Source organism: Chanodichthys erythropterus, chromosome 10 (assembly GCF_024489055.1).
Source record: "Chanodichthys erythropterus isolate Z2021 chromosome 10, ASM2448905v1, whole genome shotgun sequence".
Classification (NCBI taxonomy): domain Eukaryota; kingdom Metazoa; phylum Chordata; class Actinopteri; order Cypriniformes; family Xenocyprididae; genus Chanodichthys; species Chanodichthys erythropterus.
The window spans coordinates 53,918,037-53,945,605 of record NC_090230.1 but is presented as its reverse complement, the minus strand read 5'-3'; the positions used below and the strand labels follow the sequence as shown (position 1 = coordinate 53,945,605).

At 37.7% G+C, this 27,569-nt stretch overlaps 2 protein-coding genes and 1 long non-coding RNA gene across 3 annotated transcripts; 1 reads left to right on the top strand and 2 right to left on the bottom strand.

Annotated features, from left to right (window-relative positions):
• Nucleotides 1-1,028: 1,028 nt before the first annotated feature.
• Nucleotides 1,029-10,103, bottom strand: LOC137027498 (uncharacterized). Its single transcript, XR_010896045.1, has 3 exons — nt 10,073-10,103; nt 6,595-6,758; nt 1,029-1,740 (listed from the first exon to the last, which is right to left on the bottom strand). It is a non-coding gene; the product is annotated as an uncharacterized lncRNA (long non-coding RNA).
• Nucleotides 10,104-11,178: 1,075 nt separating this feature from the next.
• On the bottom strand, nt 11,179-15,759 carry ndufa8 (NADH:ubiquinone oxidoreductase subunit A8). Its single transcript, XM_067395665.1, has 4 exons — nt 15,596-15,759; nt 14,880-15,043; nt 11,592-11,757; nt 11,179-11,492 (listed from the first exon to the last, which is right to left on the bottom strand). Exons 1-4 carry the CDS (start codon nt 15,644-15,646, stop codon nt 11,355-11,357), a joined length of 519 nt encoding a protein of 172 aa, XP_067251766.1. The 5' UTR covers nt 15,647-15,759; the 3' UTR covers nt 11,179-11,354.
• A 262-nt stretch (nt 15,760-16,021) lies between these two features.
• morn5 (MORN repeat containing 5) lies at nt 16,022-27,071 on the top strand. Its single transcript, XM_067395663.1, has 5 exons — nt 16,022-16,068; nt 16,667-16,814; nt 17,319-17,430; nt 17,541-17,672; nt 26,906-27,071. The coding sequence occupies exons 1-5, from the start codon at nt 16,022-16,024 to the stop codon at nt 26,998-27,000; spliced, it is 534 nt and encodes a 177-aa protein (XP_067251764.1). The 3' UTR covers nt 27,001-27,071.
• Nucleotides 27,072-27,569: the final 498 nt, after the last annotated feature.

Genomic DNA, 27,569 nt, shown 5'->3' with positions numbered 1-27,569 from the left:
ATTTTAAATGAACACATTTAATCATGCACCATGAACCATTAAACTACACTTACCAGTGCTTTAAGCCATCAGAATTGTATGGAAGTAGCAAACAGGAAGCAGAATTGCCATTTGAATTCAAATATAAGGAATCATGGTTCTTGAATGAATTTATGTCAAATAAGTCTTCATTTAGTTTCAGCAATTATGTCTATGAGAAGCCCATGTGGGTCGACCACCATTTGCAAGTCAAGTTCTGTTAGTTGTTACGGCAAAGATCGCTATAAGATATGTTGTCATTCGGCGTTAATCTAAATAGCTGGTGGAAGTGGAAAGGGCAGGAAGGTCACGGTAAACAAGAATGATGTCATGAGACCTGATGAATATGGTTGTAATCATGTCAAAAGCACTGACCTTTACATTGAGTGACAAAACTGAATTGGATTCAGGATCCTTCTACCAGCTAAACACTTCCAGCCTTCCTGTCACTGAATGAGGTCTGCAGTGTAAATATAATCTGAACCTTTAACACACCGACACTCAGCGCGAGCATGAACTGATCCTCACATCCTTCTTTTGATTTCCAGGATGGCTGAGTGAATCCATCATAAACAGAGGAATTCATACTTCATTACAGTGTGTAGAGGTCTCTCCAGACAATGCGCTGGAGAATCAAGATCCTTTCACATTCTTATGTCAAGTGCCAAGACTATTGTGTCGTCCAACCAGTGAGTAAGCGCTTGGCTTCCCTGGATTTGCCGCTCGTTCCCAGTGAGCAGCTGCAGCAGTGTGGCTTTCAGCAGTAAACAGGATTCTTCCGACCCACACTATCCTGTGGTTACCTGGAACAAACACACCCCCTTTGACTCGTGGCTTTACTTGGACGTCCAGGCAGCACACGGAAACACTGGGGTTCTGTTGAGTGAAAGAACCACTAAATAAAGTCGCAGAGCCAACACAGCTGGAAAACTCCACAGAAGCCCTGAGTGAAGTGGCGGTCAAGACCGTATGATTCAGTAAAACCTGGAAGTTATAGGAAGGTACAAAAAAGAAAAGGAGGAAAGGTTAAAAGTAAAGTTTCTTCATGGGTCTTTGAAGCATCTTAGGTTTATTAAAGAATTCAAGACCTGTAGCAGTGGGTACGATTTTCAGTGAAGAACTTCCAACTATTCAGAAACATTTGTTTAAAGTACTTTTAAAATGAATGAAACAATGTCATTTTATTTATTTATTTAAAAGGACAGAAAAGAAAGGACAGGAAAGTATCCCCAAGTCCCCAATCCCCATGAGCGCAACTTTTCAAGAGTGTAATTGCAAAAAGCTAAAACCATGTCCATATATCTTACATGAATCAGTACAAACACGTACATATTTGTAGGTGGAGAGATGGATTGGAACCATGGTCAGCAATTGAAACATTACATAAAGAGAGTCATGAAAATGGACAATAGAAGGTGAAAGGTTTGGGACTCCCAGAGCTCAGCAGCGTGTGGATCAGATCCAGAGTTGGAGTGGGAGGTGGTCCACAGTGACTGATGGCCCACCACGGCCCAAGAAACTCGAGTTGCAGGGAAAGCTTAACACACCTTGACATCCATAGGAAACTCAAGCCCAGCTCCGAGCAGAGTCAGATACGTACCACCAAAGGAGCTCGGCCGCACCGCTCAGCACAGCTTTTAACTCAATCTGTTTAGATGAGCGCACAGAAGAAGAATGTCTCCATCCTGCACCTCCTCCCCTTCACCGCTCTCTCCAAAAGCCCTGAAACCACATACACAAATGCATTAAAATGACATGTAGGCAGATACGTATGGGAAATGAGCAACTGCTTTCAGGGAGCATTCAGTGCACTGCCAACCAGTGAGCTGACATGAGATCTCGCTGTATACGTTTGCTTGGGAGCAACAAATATATGCTGTTGCCTGCAAGACAGTGCCGAGATGTTTGGAGAAATCAACTAAATAACCCTACAGGAATGTGTTGGTATGAGAATAAAAGACAGTGAACAGTTTAAATAAATATCTGCAGAGATTTGTTTGATGATTGCATGCATTGGCTATAGAGCCTGCATGTGTCTATGATGTAACTCCATCTCAGAAAGAAAACGAAAATCAAAGGAGTGGATGGAAAGATAGTCCACGGGATTCTCTCAAGAGTTAATTGGCAAGGTTAACTGCAATGCATCTAAAAATAAAAATGATGTCATCATTTACCACCATCATGTCACTCCAAACCTAAAAAGATCATTTTTGAAAAACCTTCTATTTCAAACAAACACAAATGGAGAAAAATGCCTTTAAAGCACCATAAAAGTAATTCATATAACATTCCCAATCTTTTCACAGTAGCATCATGCACCACATTTTTTTTTTTTTTTTTTCAATAAACCAAGCAAAATTGCAGCTGAATTTGACACCTAGCCTACTGATCAGCAAGCATTTCTGTTGTGACGGAAAAGAAGCTGCTTTGACATTTTAATAATTTATTTTGTGTTTCAGGTACACCAGTTTGAAAATCCCAAATGGAGATTGCGATTTAAGAGCTGCAGTGGTTGGGAAGATTTTCAAATAACTGCTTCAGTGTGGTCAATTTATCACATAATGATGTATGACTTCAGAAGACATGGAATATAGTGCAGACAGCTGACAGATGTGGTCACTACGAACGGCATTATATGAAAAAATGAACTGGGAAAGAAATATCAGAAATATATTTCTTTTTTGAAGTACCTAGAAATAACAGCAATGACACGAGGGTGCATAAATGATGACAAGAAGTTTAATTTCTGGATGAACTATCCCCTGAACATCTCAGTTCATCATCAGCCAAGTCTTGCCTGGGGATACCGTGATTATTCTCCCTTCATTGAGCGAAACCAATGAATCGAGGTTGAAGTTTCAACAAACAATGCCATATATAACACTGCCCCTCTGACAAGAAATGAGGGTAAGGAGTGAGAGAGAGAAAAAAGAGAAAGGATTTGGTGCTTGCACGAACCAGGGCTGTAAATAGTCCTGAAAGCTGTATATCAGAAGGAGAAATGGGAGGCTGGTCGTGAGCCAACACAAACACACAGGGCTGGCCCAAGAGGATCTGCACCGCTGGGCCCGTTTTCCTCCTTTTCAAATCCTGAGCCCCATGCCCTCATCTGCTGCCCTCCTCCACATCCCCTTGCAGCTGTCAGCAGCTGGGCCTGTCATTCATTGGAACCTCTTTTAATGAGCAATCAATCACTCCGCTATTTGTTTATCTATCTATATACAATATGAAGTCAAGTATGGAGCCTCCAGCCAGTCTTGTTGCATTCACAGCATGCGTACACTCCAGAGGACGCAGCGCAGTTGCCATGTAAAAACGGTTATGTTGCCACAGGCGTACGGTGGATTGAGCTCTGCAATTAATTTTTGGAAAAGTGTGGCGACACCTGCAGGAAGGCCGGGATGCGTTTAGACGTTGCGTGTCATCACGTACTTCAGTATCGGTTTGCAGAAGAGTTGTGACTCACTGACACTTTTCAAAAACGTTAACAGTCCAGCACAATATTGCATTATTCAGCCAATTCAGAAAATAAACAAGCGTTCATGCGCTGACGCCTTTCGATTTCAACACGCGCTTGTTCGCGCCAACAATGCTAACTGGAGAGCGCGCTACTGATAAACACGCAAATATATGACCGTTTTCTGCCGTTGGTCAGGTGTGCTCAGGAAGGTAAGCAGATTGTAGCACCTCGTTTTAGTAGTAAAAATAAATAAATAAATAAATAATAAAAATCTAAATGGAGAGCTCAATCGAAGATGTCAGGAGCCTTTTCAAAACAGAAAAGAAAAGCCACCACACGCCGTTTGGAATGCAAAGAGCTAAGTGGCCATCAGTTATATCACAAGTGTCTTTTTTAGCAACGATACATAAGGATACATAAATCCTCACGGGAGGTCCAACCATGGCTGCGCACAAATGTGTCAGCTGAGGTAAAACCTGGGCTTCGCCAATCCGCCATTTTGTCCGACAAAGCAGTCAGGGGAGTAAGTTGATTAACATTGGTGGACTTGAACTTGAAAAATTATGTGTAACGTTTGGCCTACTGATATCTTTCATGTGGTTCATTCATGTATATTTGATGATAGCCTATAAATTAACTAACTTAGTAAGAAGAGATGATCGGCTCATGAGCCGCTTGATGTCTGTCACGGCACATTAAAGAGCCTCAAAATGGTATTTATTCTTTAAATTTCTTTAAAAAAAATTTCTTTGAAAAAGGCTTGTTTCATTTCAAAAGTAACCTGCTCTGTCGATACGTTGTCAGTGTCCTCTTTGCTCTGCAATGTAGCTATTTTTCACTGTGAGAACATGATGTGTGACGTGAGAGCAGCATGGCTTGTCGGACATAGCAACAGTAACTAAAGGAAGTGGGCTCCCCTGGTAAAAATCACATTCCGGGGGTCAAATCTGTGTTTTTGTCGGGGTCCTCATAGTAAAATTAGCATTCCAGAGGTTAAATATCATGTTATTTGGGGTCATGAAAAACAACCCCGCAGCAACAGTGTAAAAGTAGCCCAATTCCGCGGGACTTCGCAAAACTCTGAAGCTGGGTGGAACTACATGAACTAAGCTCACTTATTTTACATTAATGAATCTATTTAATATCTTAATCATTCTAACCACAGTTATGTTCTACAATGTAAATACCTATCCATATATAAGAGTGACATCTTAAAGGGACAGTACGGCTAAAAATAAAAATTCTGTCTTTCTTTTTTTCTTCTGTAAAACACAAAAAGAAACATTTTGAAGAAAGTACCGCTCACTCTTTTCCATTCAATCTGCAATGTAAAATCTGTGCTCTGAAGAAAAAAACTGTTTAGAAACAGACTAATGAGCCCCACCACATGACATGTAGGGAGGAAATAGATGATGTAGCTACAAATTAAGAATAAACTCTTATGACTTATCAAATTAATGCCCTTGTTTTAGATAAATCATGGACCACACACACACACACACACACACACTTGTTTTTGCACAATATCCTTACAAAAATAATATTCCCTCACAAAAATGACCCTGGCTGTACGACGGTACAGTGTTGGTATCAGATGGTACTTTGATGCATATAACACTGCACTGAATTTACATGGTACTCCAAAGTACTTCCAAGATTACCATGGCGCATGTCTAAATACCACAGTAGTGCCCTGCGATGAGATATTTTGATAAATACCATGGTACTGAATGAATACCATATTCATGCATATGGTATTTCAAAAGAATACTATGCTGTTAATATAGATGTTTAAAAAAATTTTGTTTAGTGTAAAATTATGGAAAAACTGTTATTTTTTGTACCTTGTAAAAACCAAGCCAATGCTACATGAATTTGGTAATCATATGGACCATAGTATGAGCATCTTACTGTTGCAGTACCTTACAGTCACGGCCCTTTTTTGGTGGAGACTGTCAAGGTGTTCAGTGTGTTTCTTGTATTCTGCCAACTGCCATTTGAGTTTGCATGTTTTCATGAGTGAAATCACTCTGTCCTGTCAAACACATGACATTAATCCCATTAAAAAGCAGGGCCCATTATACTTATGGTATGGATCAAGTGGTGCATTATCCTGCAATATGCATGTATTGTTACACACAGTGACATCTGGAGCACTAGTCTACAGACTGTGGCAGCCTGTGTATTTTACTTAGACCTGCATGTGAGTTCAAAGCCAATCGAGTGAGAGGCCATTTTAAGTGGAAACATGAAAGCGCCTCTCAACACGCCAAAGCAGAGACAAGGAGAAAGCCTCACGTAAACATATAACGTGCGGTCTTGCTGTAAACAGACGCAACAACGAGTTAAAACTACAGTTAAGCCACATACACCAAGACAAAACCACAATCGATAGGTTGTTTCAACATATCACACGGGCGGCAGGTCCTGGTTCCGTGGGGCCTCCGAACAGGTCATAGCTCACGCTTCATAACATCGTGTCCCCTGGCTCGCATACATGTGGCCCGATGACTGAATGATAAGCTTACGCCAGGCAACAAGCAGTTGGTGCACATCGCTACCTCAAAGCAATCCATCTCTCCCTCAAGCAATCCATCTCATGAACACTTAACAAACACGGAACACATAACACTATTACACATTATTTACTTAAAACACTTATTTATATCTCAATTTGCACACATAATTGTACATACAATTGTCTATAATATATATTGTCTTTTGCTTTTTTTTTGCACTTTGTCTATCTTGTAAATTTGTATATTATTATTTTATTCTTTTTATTATGTGTCTTGTCTTGTCGCTGTCACTCTGTTGCACTGTGGAGCTTCTGTCACTAAAACAAATTCCTAGTATGTGTTAACAACATACCTGGCAATAAAGCTCTTTTTGATTCTGATTTGATTTTGATTTGAAATATTTATTTGATCCTGTCAAAGTCTGTAGCGAACAATAGGAATATTGACAGTATAGGGACGAGAATGAGCTAGTTTGTTTGAGTGGTTTAGCACCGTGGACTCCCGTGCGGGCTGTTGCTTTGTGAAAGTCCAGTATTGTATTTCTTTCCGCTGCCAAAGCGTGCTTCCTGCACCGGGGCAGAGTCGACCAACACTGACCTCCATTTCCTTTGTTGAGGTCTGAACTAGCGCTGCCACGAGCCCCCGGGCCCTGCCTCCAGACTCCGGCCTCCCTGTGCGGACCTGCGAAGCCGCCCGGGTCACCGTCACCGCTGTCGACGTTTCCTGCGGGAGTCTGTGTATCGGACCGCACCTTTGGATATCTAGAGGGAATTTTGCAGTTAAGACACTTTTGGCTCAATGACAACAATAGTGCTTGACTCGCTAGTCCTTAAAGGGATAGTTCACCAAAAAAAATTGTTCCAAAAACTTGTATGACTTCTGTGGAACACAAAAGAAGATATTATGATATAAATGTCTCTGTCTTTTTTTGACCATACATTGAAAGTCAATGGTGTCCAATATTTTTGCAACACAATGTTCTTCAAAATATCTTCTTTTGTGTTCTGCATAAGAAAGTCATATGGGTTTGGACATGAGGGTGAGAAAATGATGGCAGAATTTTCAATTGTGGGTGAACTATCCCTTTACGTAAAGTAAACAGTGTTACAAATAGATGTTCAGAGGAAAATACTTATGGATTTTGACAAAATACCAAGCCAAAAAAACATCACAGACTGGCCAAGCTAGACTGTTCTCCTTTTAGAGTGGTTTTTAATGTACACTAAAAGTCTACATTTTGAATTTGAACCTCTACTTAAGTTGTATAATTTGTAATGATCAAATCACTAACCCTTAGTTTGAGCAACAATTCAGTGACGCTTGCATTAGCAAACTAAAATAATGATTGACATGTATTTTGACCTAATTGTGAGGCCAAGAAGAAAAAAAGAAGAAAAATTTGGCCTTCACTGGCTAAGCATAAAAACTGCCAGGATGAATTTTTTTTTTTTTTTTGCTTTTGCAGCTCTGGTTATAAGGGTGGAGTTTTAAATAATTGTATGATTAGTTCTTACATCTATCACTGTGTTATAGGGTGAACGCATATAAATGCTTACGGCATGGAAACATGACCATGTGTGGACCGATGTGGCCATGAGCAACAGCAGTCCAGTTAAATGTCAAATATTTTCCACTAAGTGAATCAATGTCATATATATATATTTTTTAAAAAGACTAAAGAAATAGCATCTATCTTCTGTTTCAATCTACATTTACCAAAGAGAAGACTTTTATTTATAAAAGTGACAGTTCCAACTCTCTATTCTGATTGTATTATCAGTCACTGAAGCCGTAAACAGCTGATATACACAGATGAGACATTTGTCATTGAACATCAGTAAAATTCTGTATTAATGCATCAAGTTACTATGTTTTGTGGCAACCATGAATTCTACAATTAGGCCAATGAACTATATTTTATATAGAGTTATTTTAGTAATTATTAATACATTATATATATATATATATATATATATATATATATATATATATATATATAAATATATATATATATATATATATATATATATATATATATATATATATATATATATATATATATATATACACACACACACACACACACACACACACACACACACACACACACATATATATATATATATATATATATATATATATATAAATATACACTATATATAAAAATATAGTGTATATATATAAATATACACATTTCTGTCACTGCTTCGCGTCACACTTTCCTTGTACAGTAAAATCACTGTATTGGATGACCTCTCTTGGCTTATAGACCTTATTCAGAGCAGTGCCATGACACTATGAAAGGGAGGCTGTGAGGGTTAAAGGTCAATTCACACCACACAGACAAACGCCAACAAACAAGTTTAGAATTGATAAGACAAAACCCTACAAACGTGTTTGACTGTGTGGTATAAATTGGCCTAGACTTACCGTGTCAAAAGCATCTGCTGTAAAAAGCTGTATTAAAGCTCCTAGATCACGTATATTTTTCCAAAGATCATATTGCTTGGAGGTTTTTGGAAAGATATTTTTGCAGTGTTACGTCAGCAGAACAATCCAAAAACACATTAAATAACAGTACAACCCACTGAGGAGATGTATGTCTATCCCTCACAGCTTTGCTTTCATTCCCGTTAAAAATCAAAGATTTTGAGAATAAGGTCTATTGCTTTATTCTATCTCAAATCAAAGTTTACTGTGTCATCGCTGATGAGCATTAACCACAAAGACTCCATAAAAATTGGTCCCAGGACCTGGTAATTTTGGCAACAACCCTGCTGTAATTTAATCATTTTCAAGGCGACATTGCTGTATAGCTTACAAATCTTGTTATTATCAGTATAGTTATTGTTTTGCCCCACTGGTAATCTTAGTATGTGCAATTTATCCCTTGATCTGATACCCACAGGGCTCCTATCCTATAATTCCTCTGTTACTGGTACAAAACTGGACCTGCTCTATTCTTACTTCCTAGCCAAGAAAATGTCAGAGCAAATTCAGCACTGCCTCTCAGGCCGCAATCTGACATCAGTTTGCTTTTGTTCTTCAAACAGTACGAGTTTCATCCAGAATGACGTTTGACTTGTATGGGGCAAGAGCAACTCTTGAGATAAATTTGCACATATGAGGGAAAAAAGAACAAATTTAGTTGCACAGTTTGATTAAATTTCACATGTGAGACCTCCCAGAAAATGCTCCACATTAATCTATAGAAAATGAGCATCATTTTACCGGGACAGTAAGTGCCTTTTACCTGCATGTCATAAAGGTTAACATTTAAAAACTTGTTATAAAAATATGGTGCAAAATGAAGCTTTGCACACAGGTTTATTTACTTAAGGCAGCAGTGCTGTTGCCTGTAGGGCCAATTGACCTGTGCTGCTCTGTGGCAGTGCACTACTGACTCTTTGAACTTGTAGTGTTGTTCAGACAGTCCTGCGCAGGGGCTGGTAAGGAAGTGAGGAGGGAGCTCTGGGGGAAATTGGCCTTTACCCAAGGGGACCCAGTCTCCAGCTCCTGAGGTCCATGACACTACACAGCCACAATCTGGTTTTAAAACATACACCATACTGCTGAATTAAGACAGGAGGTGGTGTCTGGCCAGAACAGCAGACCAGGTGAATGAAAGAAAGCACCTTTATAACAAGCTTTAAGGGTGAATATGTGACCAAACACAGAGCAAAAAGCACACATACTGTGGAATGTAGAGGTAAATTCAAAATTGTATTTAATCTCCAGAGTTAACAAAAGTTTACGCTATTTGTGGCATGCTGTCGATTAGGCCAGAATCATCTGTCAGCTTATAAACCAACAGATTTTTGGGAGTAATGGACCTAATGGCAGTCTATGGGTACAGGCGTCACACTAGAATAAACATTAAAATACAGTGTATTGCCATTTTAAGCTTTTGTATGTTCAGATTGTCTAAAGATTACATTAAATAAAAAGTGTTAATACATTATTAAGCTTCTAAAGATTAACTAAGTGATGGTTAGATGGCAGTAATGGAAATATAAATGTAAAATAGGGGCGAAAAAAAGCATGCAGTTTCCCAATATCTGTCGATATACAGTACCTTTATTTTTGAAAGTATCTTCTCCTCACCAAGGCTGCATTTATTTAATAAAAAAAAAAAAAAGTAAAAAGTAAATTGTGAAAAAATTTTACAATTTCAATTTTTTTTAAATACATTTTAATCAATTGAACAATGTAATTTTTTCCTGTCACATGAGCCTTCAGAAATAATTCTAATATGATGATTTGCTGCTCAAGAAAAAATTCTGAATATTATTATCACTGTTGAAAAGTTTTATCTGCTTAACATTTTTGTTTAAAAATGTCTTTAACACCATGGCAGCCTCTGTGACTATCTTCAAATTTTATGGTAAAATATATTCATACTGTATTCAATATATAAAAACGATATATTAAAATTCTTTAATAATAGTGGAAACAGTAATAGCAGACTTTTTTTGATATACTGAATTAACATGGCAATTAATTTAGTACGATGACTTTATGATGTATGATGAACAGATTTAATTTAGGCTTTTATTCACATATAAACATTGGTCTGCAAACATAAACAGAAGCTTAACTGTTGTTGCCTGCTTGACGCATGAGAACAAACCTCATTGGTTCTGTGGAGGCTCAAACGTGCTGCGTAACACACGAGAATGAACCTCATTGGTTCTCTGGAGGCTCAAACGTGCTGCGTAACACACGAGAATGAACCTCATTGGTTCTCTGGAGGCTCAAACGTGCTGCGTAACACACGAGAATGAACCTCATTGGTTCTCTGGAGGCTCAAACGTGCTGCGTAACACACGAGAATCAACCCCATTTTTTTTTTTTGCGGAAGTTCAAACATGCTGCGTAACACAAGAATGGCCCTAATTGGTTTTCACACGTCAAGCAAGCATGCTCGAGCTTCCTTTTACTATACCTGATGTGTGTGTTGATGAATGTTTATATGTGGACTATATAGATAGAAGGACAGATTTCAATAAAATATCTTCATTTGTGTTCTGAAGATGACCAAAATTTTACAGGTGTAGAACGACATGAGGGTGAGTAAATAAAGACAGAATTTTCATTTTTGGGTGAACTACCCTTTAAATTGAACTGAACCCAGAACATTCTTAACAGTCAAAACTACATGAAGTACACAAAAAGCAACCTGAAGCCAAGTTTAAATTAAATCTTTTTTAATTCGATAACATGTTTTGAGTGAACAAAATTTATTAACATTTCTACACAATACGTTAGGATAACAGCGCAACCACTGGCACACTGTCTCTGGTCAGGAGCATGGAGAAGCAGAACATGATATTTATAGGACAGCAATTGGCCCTTTTTTACCAGTTCCAGAAGAACAAGCGGCTGCCATGCTTGGATGGCTGTAGCTCAGCCTCAATTGGAGGGTTAGGCTCAGGTCTTGGTCTTGAATGGTAGGGGTTTTCAGGCACGGGTCGAGAGGTTGCCACCTTTGTCACCTGTGGGAGAGGTCAAAGGTATGAAATACAGGATATGGAGGAAGACCAAAACGACATGGAATATTGGTTTAAAATAAAGTAATGGATATTTTGACCCACTTTGGACAGATCTCCTAGGTCAGGCCTCTCCCAGCCCAGCTTCTCCAACACACAGCTATCAAACGCCTTCTGCTGCTTCCGGCATTGGCGCAGCTCAGCCAGGTTAGAGTAATCCAAACAGGTCCAGTACTCCGTGAAGGACTCGGCACAGTTTCCCTTTATCTGCCTGTAGGCCAAAAAATATGTGATTTTAAAAAAAAATTACATGCAAATAGTGGGGATTACAACATGTCCTAACCAGCCACAACACCACGACTCATTTTCTGTCCATGCTGAAAGCATGTGTAAAGCAAATGACAGCTAATCAGAAGAGTGAAGGCGAGTCCTCTCTATTTGTGTGCTCTGTGCAGAAGTTACACATGGAAAAGCATAAACGTATACCTTTCATTTTCACGACATTCATAGAGCTTCTCCAGACAGCATCCTTTTTATGGTTGCTCTTTGTTGTAAAATATCCAATGACTCCTGAATAATCTTTTTTGTAAATGTTTCAAGTTTGAGAAAAATTAAGAGCAAGACTTTGGTTCAATGACTTTTCAGGAATGAACAATGCTCCCCGGCTTAATGCCACAGAACAGAAACCAAGCTACTTTACTAAATGTAGCATTGCTCATCGTTTCTTGTGTCACACCTTGTAATTTGTCAGGTCAATATAGTATTTGCTATAGTGCAAAGACAGATATCCTTCGTTTACATTGATTTTGATTCTATAACCTTGCATATGTTAATATTGTAGGAATACATCTCATCCCCATGGTCATATTTTAAAATTTATAGAAGCTTATCCATTAATACACTTTTACCCATTCATGACAGATAATGTCACTGTGCAGTTGCATTACAATATGAAAATACAAGACTACCCTTTGCCAGGAGTTTGATTGACAGGTGATCTGACCAATCATAATGTCATTTTGTCTGGACAAGCAAACCAGACAGCAGAGTTAGTAATTTAACGTTGGTGGACTTAAACTTGAAAAATGGTGTGTACTGACGTCTTTTCACAGTTGAAGCAACATATCTTCTGATGTTCCTTCATGGTTATTTTGTTCTGATGATCGGTTCACGTGCTGCTTGAGTTAAGGTACTAGAGTGATCTATCATGGCACAAAACAGTATTTATTGCTTGAATTAGGGCTGTGTATGACGATATATATCATAACTGAGGTATAAAATGTCTATCATTGGAATTTTGCAAAACATGTCTATCACGATATGTAAATATATAGCAATATTTACACTTCAAAATAGGGCTATCACAATTCATCGATTAAATTCGAGTACTCAATTTTTTAAAAAATCCTCAATTGCAGTTTTCCCATGTCCAGTAACTGGCAAAATATCTGAAGTGGTGCATTCCACGGACAAGAATCCATGACCCGCATTATTAGACCATTTCCTAAAACTGCACGTTGTATTAAAACCATTTAAAAATCACAACATGGCAAAGTGCTGTTATGAATTCACAAAGGCTGCGATTAAATTAAACAAATATATGCTCTGTGGGTTTAATTAATTATATGCGTGCAGGTTAAGTGCATCTCAGAGGACTCCATTCACAGACAGTAAATGCTGCTCCACACGAACTCAGTATCTAGAATTGGGTTTGTTTGGGTTTCCAATAACGTGCATTTGGTAAAGCATATAAAATCTGATGTGCTTTGCATCAGACTGGGATGTGCTTTGTTTAAAAAGAGTTATAAGTGCAATTTATCCTGAAAAGGAACTCAGTGCGGTGCTCATGCTGACTGGCATACTACCAAAGTTTGCGCACAGAAAGCTGCCTCTCTCAGAAGGCAATCGTGAATTTGGGACAGGCTCGATGTTGAAAAGTGTTATTAAGCACAATAAGCGGTGAAAAAGAACTCAATGTGGTACACGCGCTGACTGACACACAGTGTAAGTGCGTGCACAGAAAGCTGCGTCTCTTGTGTGCGATCGCAAATTCAGTTCTCTGTCACATCTTATTGTGCTTGAATGGTCAAATACACACGCAATTATATCAAAATGCCCATCGTGTGGAGTATTCACATAAACACAGCAGGTTCAGTGCTTCCCACACATAGACTTTACTTGGGTGGGCCGCCCAGGTATATTAACCACCGCCCATTTAGAGACACATTTTTGCTTTTATTATTTTTATATTCTTATACTTTTATATCCGCCCAAGATAATGAAACCATCCGCGATCGATTAACTTAGTTGTTTCGTACCTGCTCGTTCAGTGTGCGTCAGAACTGTTTACTCCCGCTATCATTCCCACAGGCGATGCATTTTGCAAAGTCACAAGGCGGCGCTGTTGGGTCTAATCCAGATGTGTATCAGTACAATGGATCTGTGCATTTGGTCTTCAAGTGACAGCAGCCTAATATACCTACCTTCTGCTCTCTGTGTCATTAATGTGAATCAAGCCAAAGAGAAAAGAACTTACTGCTCATTACGTTTGATTATTACATTTCTGTACTAATTCTAACTACGTCAAATAAAACCTATTGTACCTGAAAAACTTAATTGGTTTAATTCTTATTTTTGTTATATTGTATTTGTCCTATTGTTCGTAATTTGCTTCTTTTTTCTTATTTATAATAACAGAAATGAGATAAAATATCACAAAATAACTATATCAGAATATATATTGTTATCGTGAAATAAAATTTCTCATATCACGAAATAAGAATTTGGTCATATCGCCCACCCCTACTAATGACAAAATTTGAAAGATGATACATTGTTTTATAACACAAGTAACCTGATCAGTCTCGTTGTCAGTGTCCACTTTGCTCAGCAATGCATTTTTCATTGCATGAGAACATGAGAGCGCCATGGCTTGTCAGACATAGTAACAGTAACTAAGGGGGGCGGGTCTTGGTGAAGGTCAATTCACCTGTTTATCTAGCAGTGAGCTCTACTTCTCAGAGAACAACTACCTGACAAAACAAAACAACAACAACAACAACAAAACAACATGCAATAGTGACTCATTTGAATGTTAGCACTGATTTCTTTTTATAATACCTCATTTCATTTATGCAAATAATACAATTCAAGTCACAAATTTACTGAATATTATTAGAATCACACATTTATTTCATTCAGATATACTGGAGTACTCCTCTGTGTTCTTCTATTTAACATCTCTGAATGGGTTACACTAATAAATCAGAATGATAAATACTGAGAAATAAAATCTGAAGGAATTGCTAATTTGTTTTGTTTGTTTGTTTGTTTGTTTGTTTTTTAAACCATTCTGAAGCCAAATCAGGACAAAGAAGTGAAAGTGTTGAGTACCTGAAGAAGTTCACTGCACACTCATTGACTTTTGTCCCTTCTTTCATACATTTTCTGGGGTCCTTCTCCTCCCAGCGGCAAAGCATGAACTCTTTGTTGGGCTTGTCACATTGAGAGCCATAGTGATGAGCAGCCGCCTTTAGTACGGATGATGATACATTGACCTGCACAGAAAACAGCAAAGTCCTGAGAATACACATAATGTAGACAATTGAGACAATTATTTGACTTTAAGTGAATGCATTGTTTTCCCCAGCAAAAAAAAAAATACATTTATGACATTAAAGAAATCCTGTATAGTTGTGCAAAATGTCAGGTTTTCTTTTCAGTCTTGTTATTGAATTGGATATAATAAGATTTCTAAAACAATAGGGATTACGGAGCATGTCATTTCACCCAATAATCGAAGTGTGTCTATAATAAGCATGCTAAGAAAAAAGGTTTAACCCATTATGTTGTTACCCTTAATAACACATACATACAGTGCCACAAAATATGAAACCACTGACGCTTCTGCTAAAACAGAAAAGACCAACAAATCAGTTATCCAGTTCTTTCAAATTCCTGCTTTCTTTTTGATCTTCACTAACCAGCATAGACTTTAATAGTAGTTGAACACATTTAAATGAAATTTACATGTCAACTTTAGCAGTGCGACTGCTGCAGCTTTAGGCTAACAACTGGTTGCGTTTTTCATTCTTTCAGACGTAACTTACCTCTTCGACGTTCAGTTCCTGCAACGTCGGAATCTCAACCACACCGGGCATGGTGCGAATTTTACTGCACCAAAACTAACCTAAATGAGTTGACAGTTCAGACTACAACGCAGCCCAATGTCCTCGTCGGCAGCAGGACGAGGCCGCAAGTAGAAGGTCAGTTGACTGCGCATGCGCGAAAAATTACAGGCGCCTTTAGACAACGTCATGCTAGTGGAAACTGAGACGCTGTAACGCCATCTTGGCTCCAAACACAACTCAAAGTTGCTTTTCTGCCGATTTCAAAACCTTTTCCTAGTTCAGAGATGATTAAATATCGTTTATTCTATCACTTTATTTATGCATGACAGTTACATCTCTCCCAGAGAAGTGTTTTTACAATTACAAATAGAGTCGCGGTTGTGTTTCCATGGAAACAGTATCAACATGGAGTTCATGGGTAGCAGTTATGATGGAGATTACAAAAATGGCAGGTAAAACAACTTAATCTGATGACTTTTATATGAATTACCAAACTGAATATAATTTTAGGCTACGTGAATGCCATATACATGTATTATGTAATATTTTATACGTATGATGATGTGTTTAAGATGCTGCCAGTTCCTGATTAACGTTATGTGGTTCATGAGCAAAGCTGCTCACATAACTTAAAGGTCATCACAAAGGCTTTTTATTACATTCATTAATAAATAAATAACTGTAAACATCATAAATCTATAACAGATTAAGATTTTTCAAGTACCTGGTACATTAAAATATTTGAAATGTACAAAACAATATAAAGTGAAACTATTTCATATGATTTAATAAAATGTAAGGCATGGGAATGATAAAGTTTATATGGGATTTCCTGAATATTTTAAATCTTTTTCATGACTGAAAAGTCAAGGGATATTTGTAACCTTATTTAAAAAATTACTAATTTTCCTAGTAACAAAAACAATAACGTAATAAATTTTCCTTGATGCAATAAGATTGTAATCTTGCGATATAAAAGATACAATCATTTTGATAAGTAATAAGTAAGGCAAGCAATCTCATTTCCTCTCATGATGTTGTCTTTAAAAGGATGGAGGGGAGGGGCGACTACACAATTCCCACACACACAAGATATGTCGGAGAGATGAAAGACGGCATGTTCCATGGAAAAGGAGTGCTGCATTTCCCCAATGGAAGCAAATATGAGGGAACTTGGGAGAAAGGAATATCCAAACAGGTCTTTTTCTCTTCCTAATGTTAATAATATACAAGTATGTCAACAGCAACATATTTGATACAAAATATCAGACATATACAGCAAGTTGCAAATATTTTAAAGAAAGATAACATAAGCACACTTTACAATGTTAAAATAATAGCTATACTGACAGGAATGAAGACAAAGAGAATTGTTACATATTCTGGTTGTTAAGCACACTTTACAATGATAAAATAATAAGGGCAGACCTAATGGTTAGAGAGTCAGACTTGTAACCCAAAGATTGTGGGTTCGAGTCTCAGTGCCGGCAGGAAAATGTAGGTGGAGGGAGAGAATGAACAGCATCACGTGACTCACTTATGAATTACATCTTTGGTTATTTTGCAAGGAAGGACACCTGTGTGATCTATTGAGTGCATTTGAACACAGATGATGCTTGCTTTGATATTTTGTATTTAATGCAATGACATTTTTAGTGTCCAAATACTTTATGTGGACTAAATGTTTTTGTTACACATATAGGGAAAGTACACATTTTCTGATGGCCTGGAGTATAAAGACACTGACTGGGATTACTGTGATGGCAAAGACAGGCGGTTCTACTCTGAGAGGTGTAATGGCCTCAAACCAGCAGGTATGGTCTGAAATTACTGGAATTATTGTGTGGGATCATTTATAGACAAGCAGCATTATTCTTTAAAAATAGAAGGAAAATAAATCAACTTTTGCCCTGTCTTTGAATAGGAGAATCCCAGTTAACTGATCGGGACCCCCCGCGGCTCATCCCTGATGGTTGCTATGACAGTGGCGATGGCTTTTATGATCCCAACACCAGAGTCATCAAAGACTATGATGGCAATTTTCTCAGGAACGCAGGTAAGAGATAGCGTCATGCAGTGCCAGAGCAAGTTTTAGTCTGTGTGTGTGTGTGTGTGTGTCTATGTGTGCTACCAAGTCATTCACAATTTCCTACACTATGTTCCATGAAATCCACAAAATCACAATATATTTCTTAGTCCAATGCTTTTCTCAGTCAATGATATGAAGTACCTTTTAGTAAACATTTGCTTTTGGTCTTTCCACCTGGAACACATAAGGCCACAAGCATTCGAGTGGCGTAAATGGATTAGCTAAATGCATGTAGATAGTGTAGGACTGAAGACTGAGCAGTGAGATTATAAGATAACTCATCTGTAGGTCTTTTCTCTTAGCCAGACATGCCTCAGTTCTGTAGTCATTTGAATTGTTTTCAAGGAAAATGTAAAACACATTTTCCAGTGCCCGATGTGGGATCTCTGATTTGAGGTGAATTCATTATGTCAGCCTTTTAGATAGGAAGCCAGAATCCCCCAAGCTACGTCATTGATTAGACAAGGTTGTGGAATTAATAATTGCTATGTTACCCTAATTATTTTCTTGAATGTATGCATATGTTTGTATATGTGTTGGTGAAGCTACAAGCTACTTATAATTTAATACAGTCTATCCCTTTAAAAAAAAAGTTAAAGTATTTAAAGGGGCCAGTATTTTAATTACTATGCAAGCAACCATTTAAAGGTTTGGGGTCAGAAAGACATCATGCTTCGACAAAAGATTTATCTTTCAAATAAATGTTTTTTTTTTTTTTTTTATCTTTCTATTCCTCAAAGAATTCTGAAAAAAAAAAAAGTATGGTTCCACAAAAATATTAAGCAGCACAACTGTATAATAATAAGAAATGTTACTTGAGCACAAAAGCATCAATCAATCAATCAAAATCATCAGCTTTGACATCAGAGGAATAAATTACATTTTAAAATATATATTAAAATAGAAGGCAGTTATTTTAAATTGTAATAATATATTTAATCAAATATAATAACATAATAATTTTTATCAAATAATAAATAATAGTGTTGGTGAGCAGAAGAGACTTCTTTCAAAAACATTAAACTATATTACCGACCCCAAACTTTTGAACAGTGTATATTCTATAATTTATTTTTGCAGGTGCATGATACATTATTCTTTGTTTATTGTAAAAATATGACTATCATCAGTACCAAATGGTGGAATTACATTCGATAAATGTAACTTATAATGGTATACTGTATTTGCTTGTGCAATTGCATAAAACCTAACCAGTCTTATGTGTTAATTTGCATTAACATAACCCAGAAGGATACAGTTTTTAGCCAAAATAGAATGTCATGTTGCTCTTTGAAGGGCAATTTAAGATCTTACATTAAGTAGTTTTAAGTATCAATATTCCATTTTCCATATTCAGTTTATTTTCAGTGAAGAAATAAGTGACATTGAAAGGTATGTGTTCTTGTATTCCATCTGTGCTGTTTTTTAATTACTGTTCTACACATGTCAGACTTACATCTTTGGCTGTTACACAATTAATTTTTTCTAGTCCAGGTATCTCTATTTAGAACATTGCATGGGGATTATTTGGCAGTTTGCTGTACTTTCCAGTATTGTGGGATGCATAATTTGGTAAACACTGTCTAGAGCAAATACATGCAACATGATCTGCAGCCCCACCTTTCGTCACAGTCTGATTGTGAGCTTGCATGTCTATTTCATACATCTACAGTTACTATAACATAGGAAGACAGACACATCCTGAACAGATGTCAAAAGAGTTACATATGGAGAAAAACACATAGATTTTCTTCTATGAAGCAGAGTATATAAAAGAGTAAACTAGAAGTTGTTTATTGATATTGTTAGGAAACAGAATCCGTGTGTGCTAAAGGAATAGTAGCAACATGGTGACGCAAATAAAAGTTGTCTTTGAGCAGTTTTTTCTGTCTTCCTTATGTGTCACCATCAGGCCCACACAGATTTTTCAGCTACAGAACTCCGCAAAAAGCACTGAAGATTTTCATAAAATTGGAACAACCATCATTCATCATTCGATAACTATAAAGATAACTATAATGATAACTTTATTAGTGTTCACACCAGCGGATGATATAGTTTTTTTTATTGTAAGCACACTGCATTTTTGTCATCTTTAAATCCTCAAGTTCTTTAAAGCAGGATGGATTCTGATAGGCCAACTATATTGATATTGTAAAAAAAAAAAAAAAAAAAAAAAAAACCATCTGAGCTTAGTGCATTTTCAGTGCTGTGATATTTGACTTCCAAGTTATGAACTTAAGAACACTGATATGTGTATTTATGTGTTCATATTGGAGTTATTTGCGTAACTACATATTCATACACATTTCCATGTGTCAGTCACTCCATGCCTCTATTCAGGGTTTGCAAACACACTGTCACTTCTGCGTCTGAGTGTGGTGTGTTCAGTCTTCAGATCAGATCATTTCCAGGCCTCTGGGATTACATCCTTACCACATGCGGCTGGAAAGTGAGAGCAAACATCAGAGACCAAGACTTACACAAGAGCGCAGACCTGTCACATTAAACCACATCCTGGTTATGACTCCCAGAGCCAAAGCCCACCCGCTTCTACAACAGTCCACATCACAGACTTCATTTGCATTTACATTCATGTTCTAAGTAGAAGCTTTCTAACCAAAGCCACTTACAATAAAGTGGATAAATCACACAAGACGTAGTCACCAGTTGTGACTGCTCAACCTAGCAACATTGGCTCAACCTGCATAGGAATAGTTTCCCTAAAAATAAAGTTTCTATCCATAGGCGGAGAGTGAACCAACTCCAGAGTAAGGCTAGATGTGCTTCCTCCACATGTAGTCTAGCAACAACCTACATATCCCAATATAAACGCTCCAGATAAATTATTTTTTAGTAAAGCGGCTACAATCGCAAACCATTGAACGGAAAAACAAGCATACTACGCATGATTTGGCATGGCAGCAAATTCGAATAATAACTTCTTCCTTACAAAACAAAAGTTTTATTCAAATTCTGAATGAATTATATATTGAGCGCCCCTTTTATTATCACTAAAAAGCTGTCGCTCATCTCAATTCATTGCAATCTCACAAAGTTCCGCTATAATCAATGAGAATGACACACATTGAATGTTTTATTTAGCCTACATAATGTCGACACTTTGTTTGTTGTAAGTTAACTTTCTAGGATTTGCAAGAGTGCACAACTCAGCACTAGAAAAAAACTCGCGTTTTGAGCGGTGAGTGGATTCTAACTTAAAGTAATCAACAGATATGTTTGTGATTGGCTACATTGCTCAACACTGCAAAACACAATGTGAAAAGAAACCTTTGATGCTTCTAAGAGGGCAAACACCAAATCTGTTTTGCCAATATGCTATTATTTCAGAGAAAATGGATCCTAGACCAGTAGTTATGGGCAGTTCTTCCAGTCAGAGGTTTGAGTGAGAAAATTCCATGCTAATCTGGTCCATGGCCAGGGGAAGGCTTGCCCAACCTTACACACGCTCTGCCTATGATTCTATCATTATTTCCTCAACCTCATGTCGTTCCAAACCTGTTTGACATTCATTGTTGATCTGTTTGTCTGACCAGTGGCAACTAAGCATGACGTCTGCCTTGACTAAGTCTCATGGAGCAGGGATGGAGAGATTCACATAGACTTCATAGCGGAATTCCCATTCAAACATACATCTGGCCTTTAAATCAATGGCAACTCTTACATTGGAATGTCTTATAATATGGAATATTGTGCATCCTATATATTTATTTTTATCACCTGGAGGTGACGGTACATTTGTCAAAAGGGGTGTGAGGACAGAATTTATTGCCAGTAGCTTCCCTCCAGGATGGAGGATCACAGAGGGCGCAGACGCTGAAGAGGCAAACGAAGAGGAACCACATTCCCTGCGGGAGGATGTTTTTGGGAGGAGAGGAAAGAGGGACAAGTCCAGCTACAGCTGTGGGGCAGAGGAGTAACAGTAGGATCCAGGAGGCAGGCATGATAGGGGGTGGCAATCCCAGGCAGCAGCAGCCCAGGCTGGACAGGAAGGCCTGCGGAAATGCCCAGGCTGCAGGCCAACTCTGAAGCTGGTTGGACAGCACGATAAAAGCAGATGGGAGGAAGCCCTGAAGAATCTCAACACATTGGTCATTTGAAGTCAGGGAGAGTAGGTTATTACAAGCAGCGGTCGCTGGCGTTTCATGTAGGACTGCCCCTTGAGATGGGCACAAGGCAGACTGAGTCTCCTCCATATGTCCTGCTCTGCCCCAGCTAACCAGCTTCTCCTCCTCTCTGTCTTCCATCCAAGCACACCACAACACAGTAACTGTATACTCCAAGCAAAGTTTAAGCCATATGCTTGTCTTTTCAAAAAAGAGAAAATTATATGACCATAAAAAAAAAAAAAAATTTAAACGACCAAAATAACAGTAAATTCATAGTTAGTGGTATTTGCTGTGTTACTATTGTCTGTTTTAAACCTCTAACCCCAAATATTCAACATTGGCTTGTAACCGCTTCTGTTGTGGAGATGAATTACCTCAAATCTTGCAGCTTGTTGAGGGGAGGTATGCTGTTACTTTTCTAAGGCTGGAACATACTTTTGTCCATATTTTTGCCCCGATTTTCAGTCTGAACGAGTCAATGCTAGTTGCCAAAAATTAGAGCCAGTCTGAAGATTTTAGGCTGATGAAGTTATTACAGAAAATTTGCGTACTGCATGATGTGAACACTCTCTAAATTGTATAGCTTCAGACTATGATTCTGAGTATATCAAACATATTTGATATTTTAAGCCAAATCTCAGAACATATATCTTAGTGCATGACACACCTTTTACACGGACTTCCAACTCCCTCATCTCTTGCTGCATATCAGTACAGACCCTACTTACCGTGTCTACCAACCCAAGGCTGCATCCAAATGAGCTTGGCTTTTCTTTTTTTTCACAACTCAGAATCACTACTACAGTCAGTTCCTGTAAACCCATGTTTGTTTTTATTGTCATGCATGGCACATGTTTCTGTTTGTTGTGTTAGGAATGACTTGAAAGTCTGGTACTGTGTGATCCTCAATCATTTAGTGTATGATACCCAGTTTTTTAAAGTTCCAACCTAAAGTTATCTGACTTTGAGTTTTCATCTGAATTAAAAGATGGACCTGTACCATAGGAATCAGGACAGCACAGAGGCTTAGGAGGTGGGCACTTTTGACTTTGACCAGAAAGTAAACAACTAGCAACCACCCAGAACAGGCTTGAATCATGGTGGCATCTTTTGCAGAGGCAAGCAAAACTCATGTTTGCTTCACAAAATGTAAAAATAGTTTTAATTACAATACTCATTCCAAAATGAAACACCTACTTGTCTCCACTATAAGATTCTTGGAGAGGAGGGGAGGAAAAGGTTTGCCTGAAAGACTGCTGTAAGAACATGGGAGGATTCCTCTGTTTCCTTCCTGGCTGGAAAGGCTTTGAAACATGAGTGGGGGCATCACTAAAGCCCCTGTCATTACACAAAAAAAACGTTTGTAATAAGCCTTGCCTAGCAGAGCAGGATTATAAGCTTTAGGGACTACATAGGGTTAGGTTGCAGTAAAACTGAAGCCAAGCAGGCGGTAGGAGGCAGGCGTTTGGTTTATGATGGGACTGGAAATCCTGTTTACAACCGGCTTTAATAACACTGTGTGTAAATGAGCAAGGGGGTTGATACACTCCATTTACAGTAATTAAATTTGATTGACCTGTCAAGACATACTAATATATAGACCATATTTCACCATATATCACCACTCAGAAAACTACTAGTCACTTTCACTAAAAGTGACTATAAAGTACTAAAAGTGACTTTTGGGTGTTTTTTAGTGCATTGCTATGTGGTTAATATGTGGTTCCTTATTGTTTCAAGAAAAAAGAATCCACCTCCATTTTTTTTTAATAATATATTTGTCTCTAGATATGACTCAGATCCCTTGTTCAGTGTAAGTCTTATGGGAGTTTTTAGCTAGTCTGCCAGGCAAAAATTGTAAATCTTTTTATCATGGTATAATTCATGTCTGGTGCAGGATAAGTTAAGTTCTGAATAGTTAGCAGAGTTTAGAACAAACAATTGTAAAAGATAATGCTTTTTAAACAATAATACCATTGACTTTTTTCTTACTTTAGCATCTGTTCCTTGGTAAGACATGACTGCACTTGAGCCAGAAGCGTTACTGCCGTAAGGTTTGCAATGGTCTCCTGCTTCTGTGATAATTGCTTAAAGGGTTAGTTCACCCAAAAATTTATATTATCCCATAATTTACTCACCCTCAAGCATATGACTTTCTTCTTTCAGACAAACACAATCAGAGTTACATTAAAATATACTCTGGCTCTTCCCAGCTTTATAATGGGAGTGAATAACCGATATTTTGAAGCCCAAAATTGCACATCCATCCATCATAAAAGTAATCCATACGGCTCCAGGGAGTTAATAAAGGCCTTCTGAATCAAAGCGATGCATTTTTTTTTAATAAGAAAAACATCCATATTTATAACTTTATAGACTATAATCACTAGCTTCCAACTTCGTCCACCAGTTTACGAGAGAGTCGAGTTCAAGCGTATGTAGGATTAGCGTAAGCTTAGGTGAGAGTAAACGCCTCTCACGTTTAAAACAAATAGTGCTGGTCAACAAACTCAAGCTCCTCCGACATTTAAGCAAAGTTCACTCTTCCGCCGGAATCGACTAACATACGGAAGCCAGTGATTCTAGTTTATAAAGTTACAAATATGGATATTATTTTAATTACAAAAATACTACGCTTCACTTCACTTATGATGGATAGATGTGCTTTTTGGGCTTCAAAATATCAGTTATAAATAATAAAGTTATTAAAAATGTTATAAAGTTATAATAAAGCTTGGAAGACCCAGAATATTTTTTTAATAACTCAGATTGTGTTTGACTGAAAGTCATATACACGTAGAATGGCTTGAGGGTGATCATTTTATTTTATGGGATCGTTTTCATTTTTGGGTGAACTAACCCATTAAGGTTAACGTATAAAAATCCCACCACCAATGAAAACAGCCAAGGCCTGAGCCTCTCTTTTTTAAGGTACCATCAAACCTTGTCAGGAGAGGATCATCCACCTGGTGGGAATACACACACATAGCTCCTCGAGCCTTGGAAAATCTCAGACAATAATCAGAGATCCTAAATCCATTAATAAAGTGCGGCTCAGTTTGGAAGGAAACACTTTTCCTTCTGATTATATTTTAGGGATTAAGATAAACACCTCATAACGAGGTATATTACTGCTTCCATTCTGACTCCTGGGCTTTGATCGTTGACTGTGTATCATATTTAATAGGCCACCTGAATGACGGCTCAACGCGAACATGTGGAAAGGAGGAAAAAGAGATTAGAAATGAAGAAAAAATGGCATTTTGTATTTTGCACAAAATACAGGCATATAGCTAAAATAAATTTAAAGGAAAAAATAAGTAAAAAAGTGACCACTTTCTCATTAATAAAAAACATTATTCTACCATATAAACAACAACAAAAAAGATTTAGAGAAAAGACAAGGGGAAAAAAGGAATAAATTGATTAAGGGGAAAATCTGAATAAAAAGCCAAGAAAAAGAAACTAAACATTAGTAATGAAAACAAATAGATTGTTATATGGGTTACGGAAATTCAAGGAGATGAATTTCAGCACAAGTTTTAGGAAGTATGAGGGCTAAGACAGTTCTTTAAACAGCGTTCCCACAATGAATGTGCAATTGTGAATGACCTATGAATGAATGACTATTCCAGTCATTTGTGGTTACTGGACACAGATTTTTTTTTTAAATAATTTTATAGAGATTGCACTCAAAGAGATTTACTCAAAAATATTTTATAGAACAAAAGCTTACATTATTGTTTTTTTTTTTAAATTCCCTGGTATTCTTCCATGACCATGAGAACCCCATCTAAACAAATGGACAGTAAGGATATATTTGTGAATTGGACCACAAGACATCATTTTTTTATGCAAGGGAGTGACCTGTGGCTTGTTAAAAGATAACAAATTTTCCAAGAACAATATTTAGGCCCAAATGCATTTCATTGTTGTGCTTTTTCCAAGTATTCACGCTAATGTAATGTATGGTATATTATAAGCACTTTGCTTTTGTAAGCTTGACGTCTGGACTTACCTGTTCAATTTGAAGCACTATTGTCATGTAAATCGCATGTCAAAAGTAACTGTTTGCAAGCCCTTTAAGCCCTCGACAACTGATACGGAGGAGAATTTATTTGCAGTAGATTTGATGTGAGTGACACGTCTGCTCTGAAATAGGATTGTATTAGCCTATGAATTTAGCACGTGTATGAATGCCGGACAAACAATGAGGACTGAGGTGCTAATTTCGTGCAAATATAACCGTGCGAACTCGGACCATTTACCACCGAAATGTAATTGTAGACCGACCTTGTCCGTCAGCCATTGGTTGAAGCTTCCACTGAGGTATTAATTGGTTTAAAATAGTGATGAAATGTTCCTCTCGAGTGTGACCTCCATGTGGAGAGCGTGAGGTGGGAGCGACTGAATAAAGTGAGACGTTAGCATGCAGCTGTCGCAGAATGGACCGGTCGCGTGCTGGAAAAGTCTCAATTGCAGCGCGCGGGAACCAGGTAGAAGTGGCGGGAGGCGCGTGGAGAGGCCGTTTAGGGCCATCGCGTGCAATTATCGACAATCAGAGGAGAGCTTAAGACCTGTTCTCAACAATGGGCCCAGTTCGCCACGTTCATGGGGGTGAGCGCTCAAGTGCGTGCAGCTGCGCGCTCACATTCAGCACCAGCAGCAGAACTACCTCGCGCTCCGCAATTAGCAACTCCTTTCAGTTTTAACCATTTAAAAAAGCAGTATATTATCCACTGTTTTTGGTTGCGGAATCATCTCTGGGAAGGGAAAGAAAAAAGGGAGTGATTGATTGTCGCGTGAAGTAGGCTGCTGAGAGCGAATTTTCATAATTGTTGTCTTAATCCTGCACGTAAAAAATGTAAATTGCCTGTAACCGCATATGAATGAGTTTGACACATGCCTTTTGGAGCTCGATTTTTGACCAAACAATCAGAAAGAAAAAACACCACGAATCTCATTTAGTGCTATAGGCTATACATGCAGACTTCATGCTTTTATTGTAAATCTAGAAAGCATTTTCCCCCTTATAAAAATGAGTGAAATATGTATTTTCTGCCCTTATAGACGAGGAAGAACACGAGTGGATTGTGCGGACATGCAGGAAGAGCTGGGATGAGTTCATTGGCCACTATCCAAGAAGCAGCACACTAGAGAAGTGAGAATACTCACACACAGCTCATTGTATACGGATGTCATCTGAACTTTAATGCAGCTTTGTGACATTAATTCGTTTTGGGGGGGGTTTCAATCCTGTTATCCTTTCCAAAAAATAATAGGCTATTTAAATTTTTAAAAAATTAAATATTTTCCAATTAAAATATAGCCTATTTAAAATAGTGATTAAACACTAGCTGTTAAATTGCAACCCACATAAATAAGATTTTTATGTATTATGGTTTAATGAATGCTTAATGAAAAACAAAAAAATAAAATATACGTTTGGATTAAGTGATATAAGCATATCTACTGTATTAACAAATCAACTCTTTCTATATTGAGCAACTAAAAAAAAGATTTACATTTTTTACACAATTAGCATTATTGTTCAAAGTGTTCTGTACTTCATTTTGTTGTTTTATTATTATTATTATTATCATCTTAAGAAGTAAAAGTGTCCAACCAGAAAAATTTAACTGAACAGCTACATAACAAACCACAAAAGAATCAAATCAGACGAATATCATTAAATGAGTTTACGTTTTAAGGTCATACAGTTTATTTTAAAGAC

What these genes read in the sequence shown, in the direction of transcription:
- morn5 (XM_067395663.1), top strand. Translation starts at nt 16,022, where the DNA reads ATGGAGTTCATGGGTAGCAGTTATGATGGAGATTACAAAAATGGCAG. An exon ending in AGAAAGGAATATCCAAACAG is followed by an intron (nt 16,815 to 17,318) that starts GTCTTTTTCTCT and finishes TTACACATATAG; the next exon opens with GGAAAGTACACATTTTCTGA. An exon ending in TAATGGCCTCAAACCAGCAG is followed by an intron (nt 17,431 to 17,540) that starts GTATGGTCTGAA and finishes GTCTTTGAATAG; the next exon opens with GAGAATCCCAGTTAACTGAT.
- ndufa8 (XM_067395665.1), bottom strand. Translation starts at nt 15,646, where the DNA reads ATGCCCGGTGTGGTTGAGATTCCGACGTTGCAGGAACTGAACGTCGAA. An exon ending in AGGAACTGAACGTCGAAGAG is followed by an intron (nt 15,044 to 15,595) that starts GTAAGTTACGTC and finishes TTTTCTGTGCAG; the next exon opens with GTCAATGTATCATCATCCGT. An exon ending in ACCTAGGAGATCTGTCCAAA is followed by an intron (nt 11,493 to 11,591) that starts GTGGGTCAAAAT and finishes CCTCTCCCACAG; the next exon opens with GTGACAAAGGTGGCAACCTC.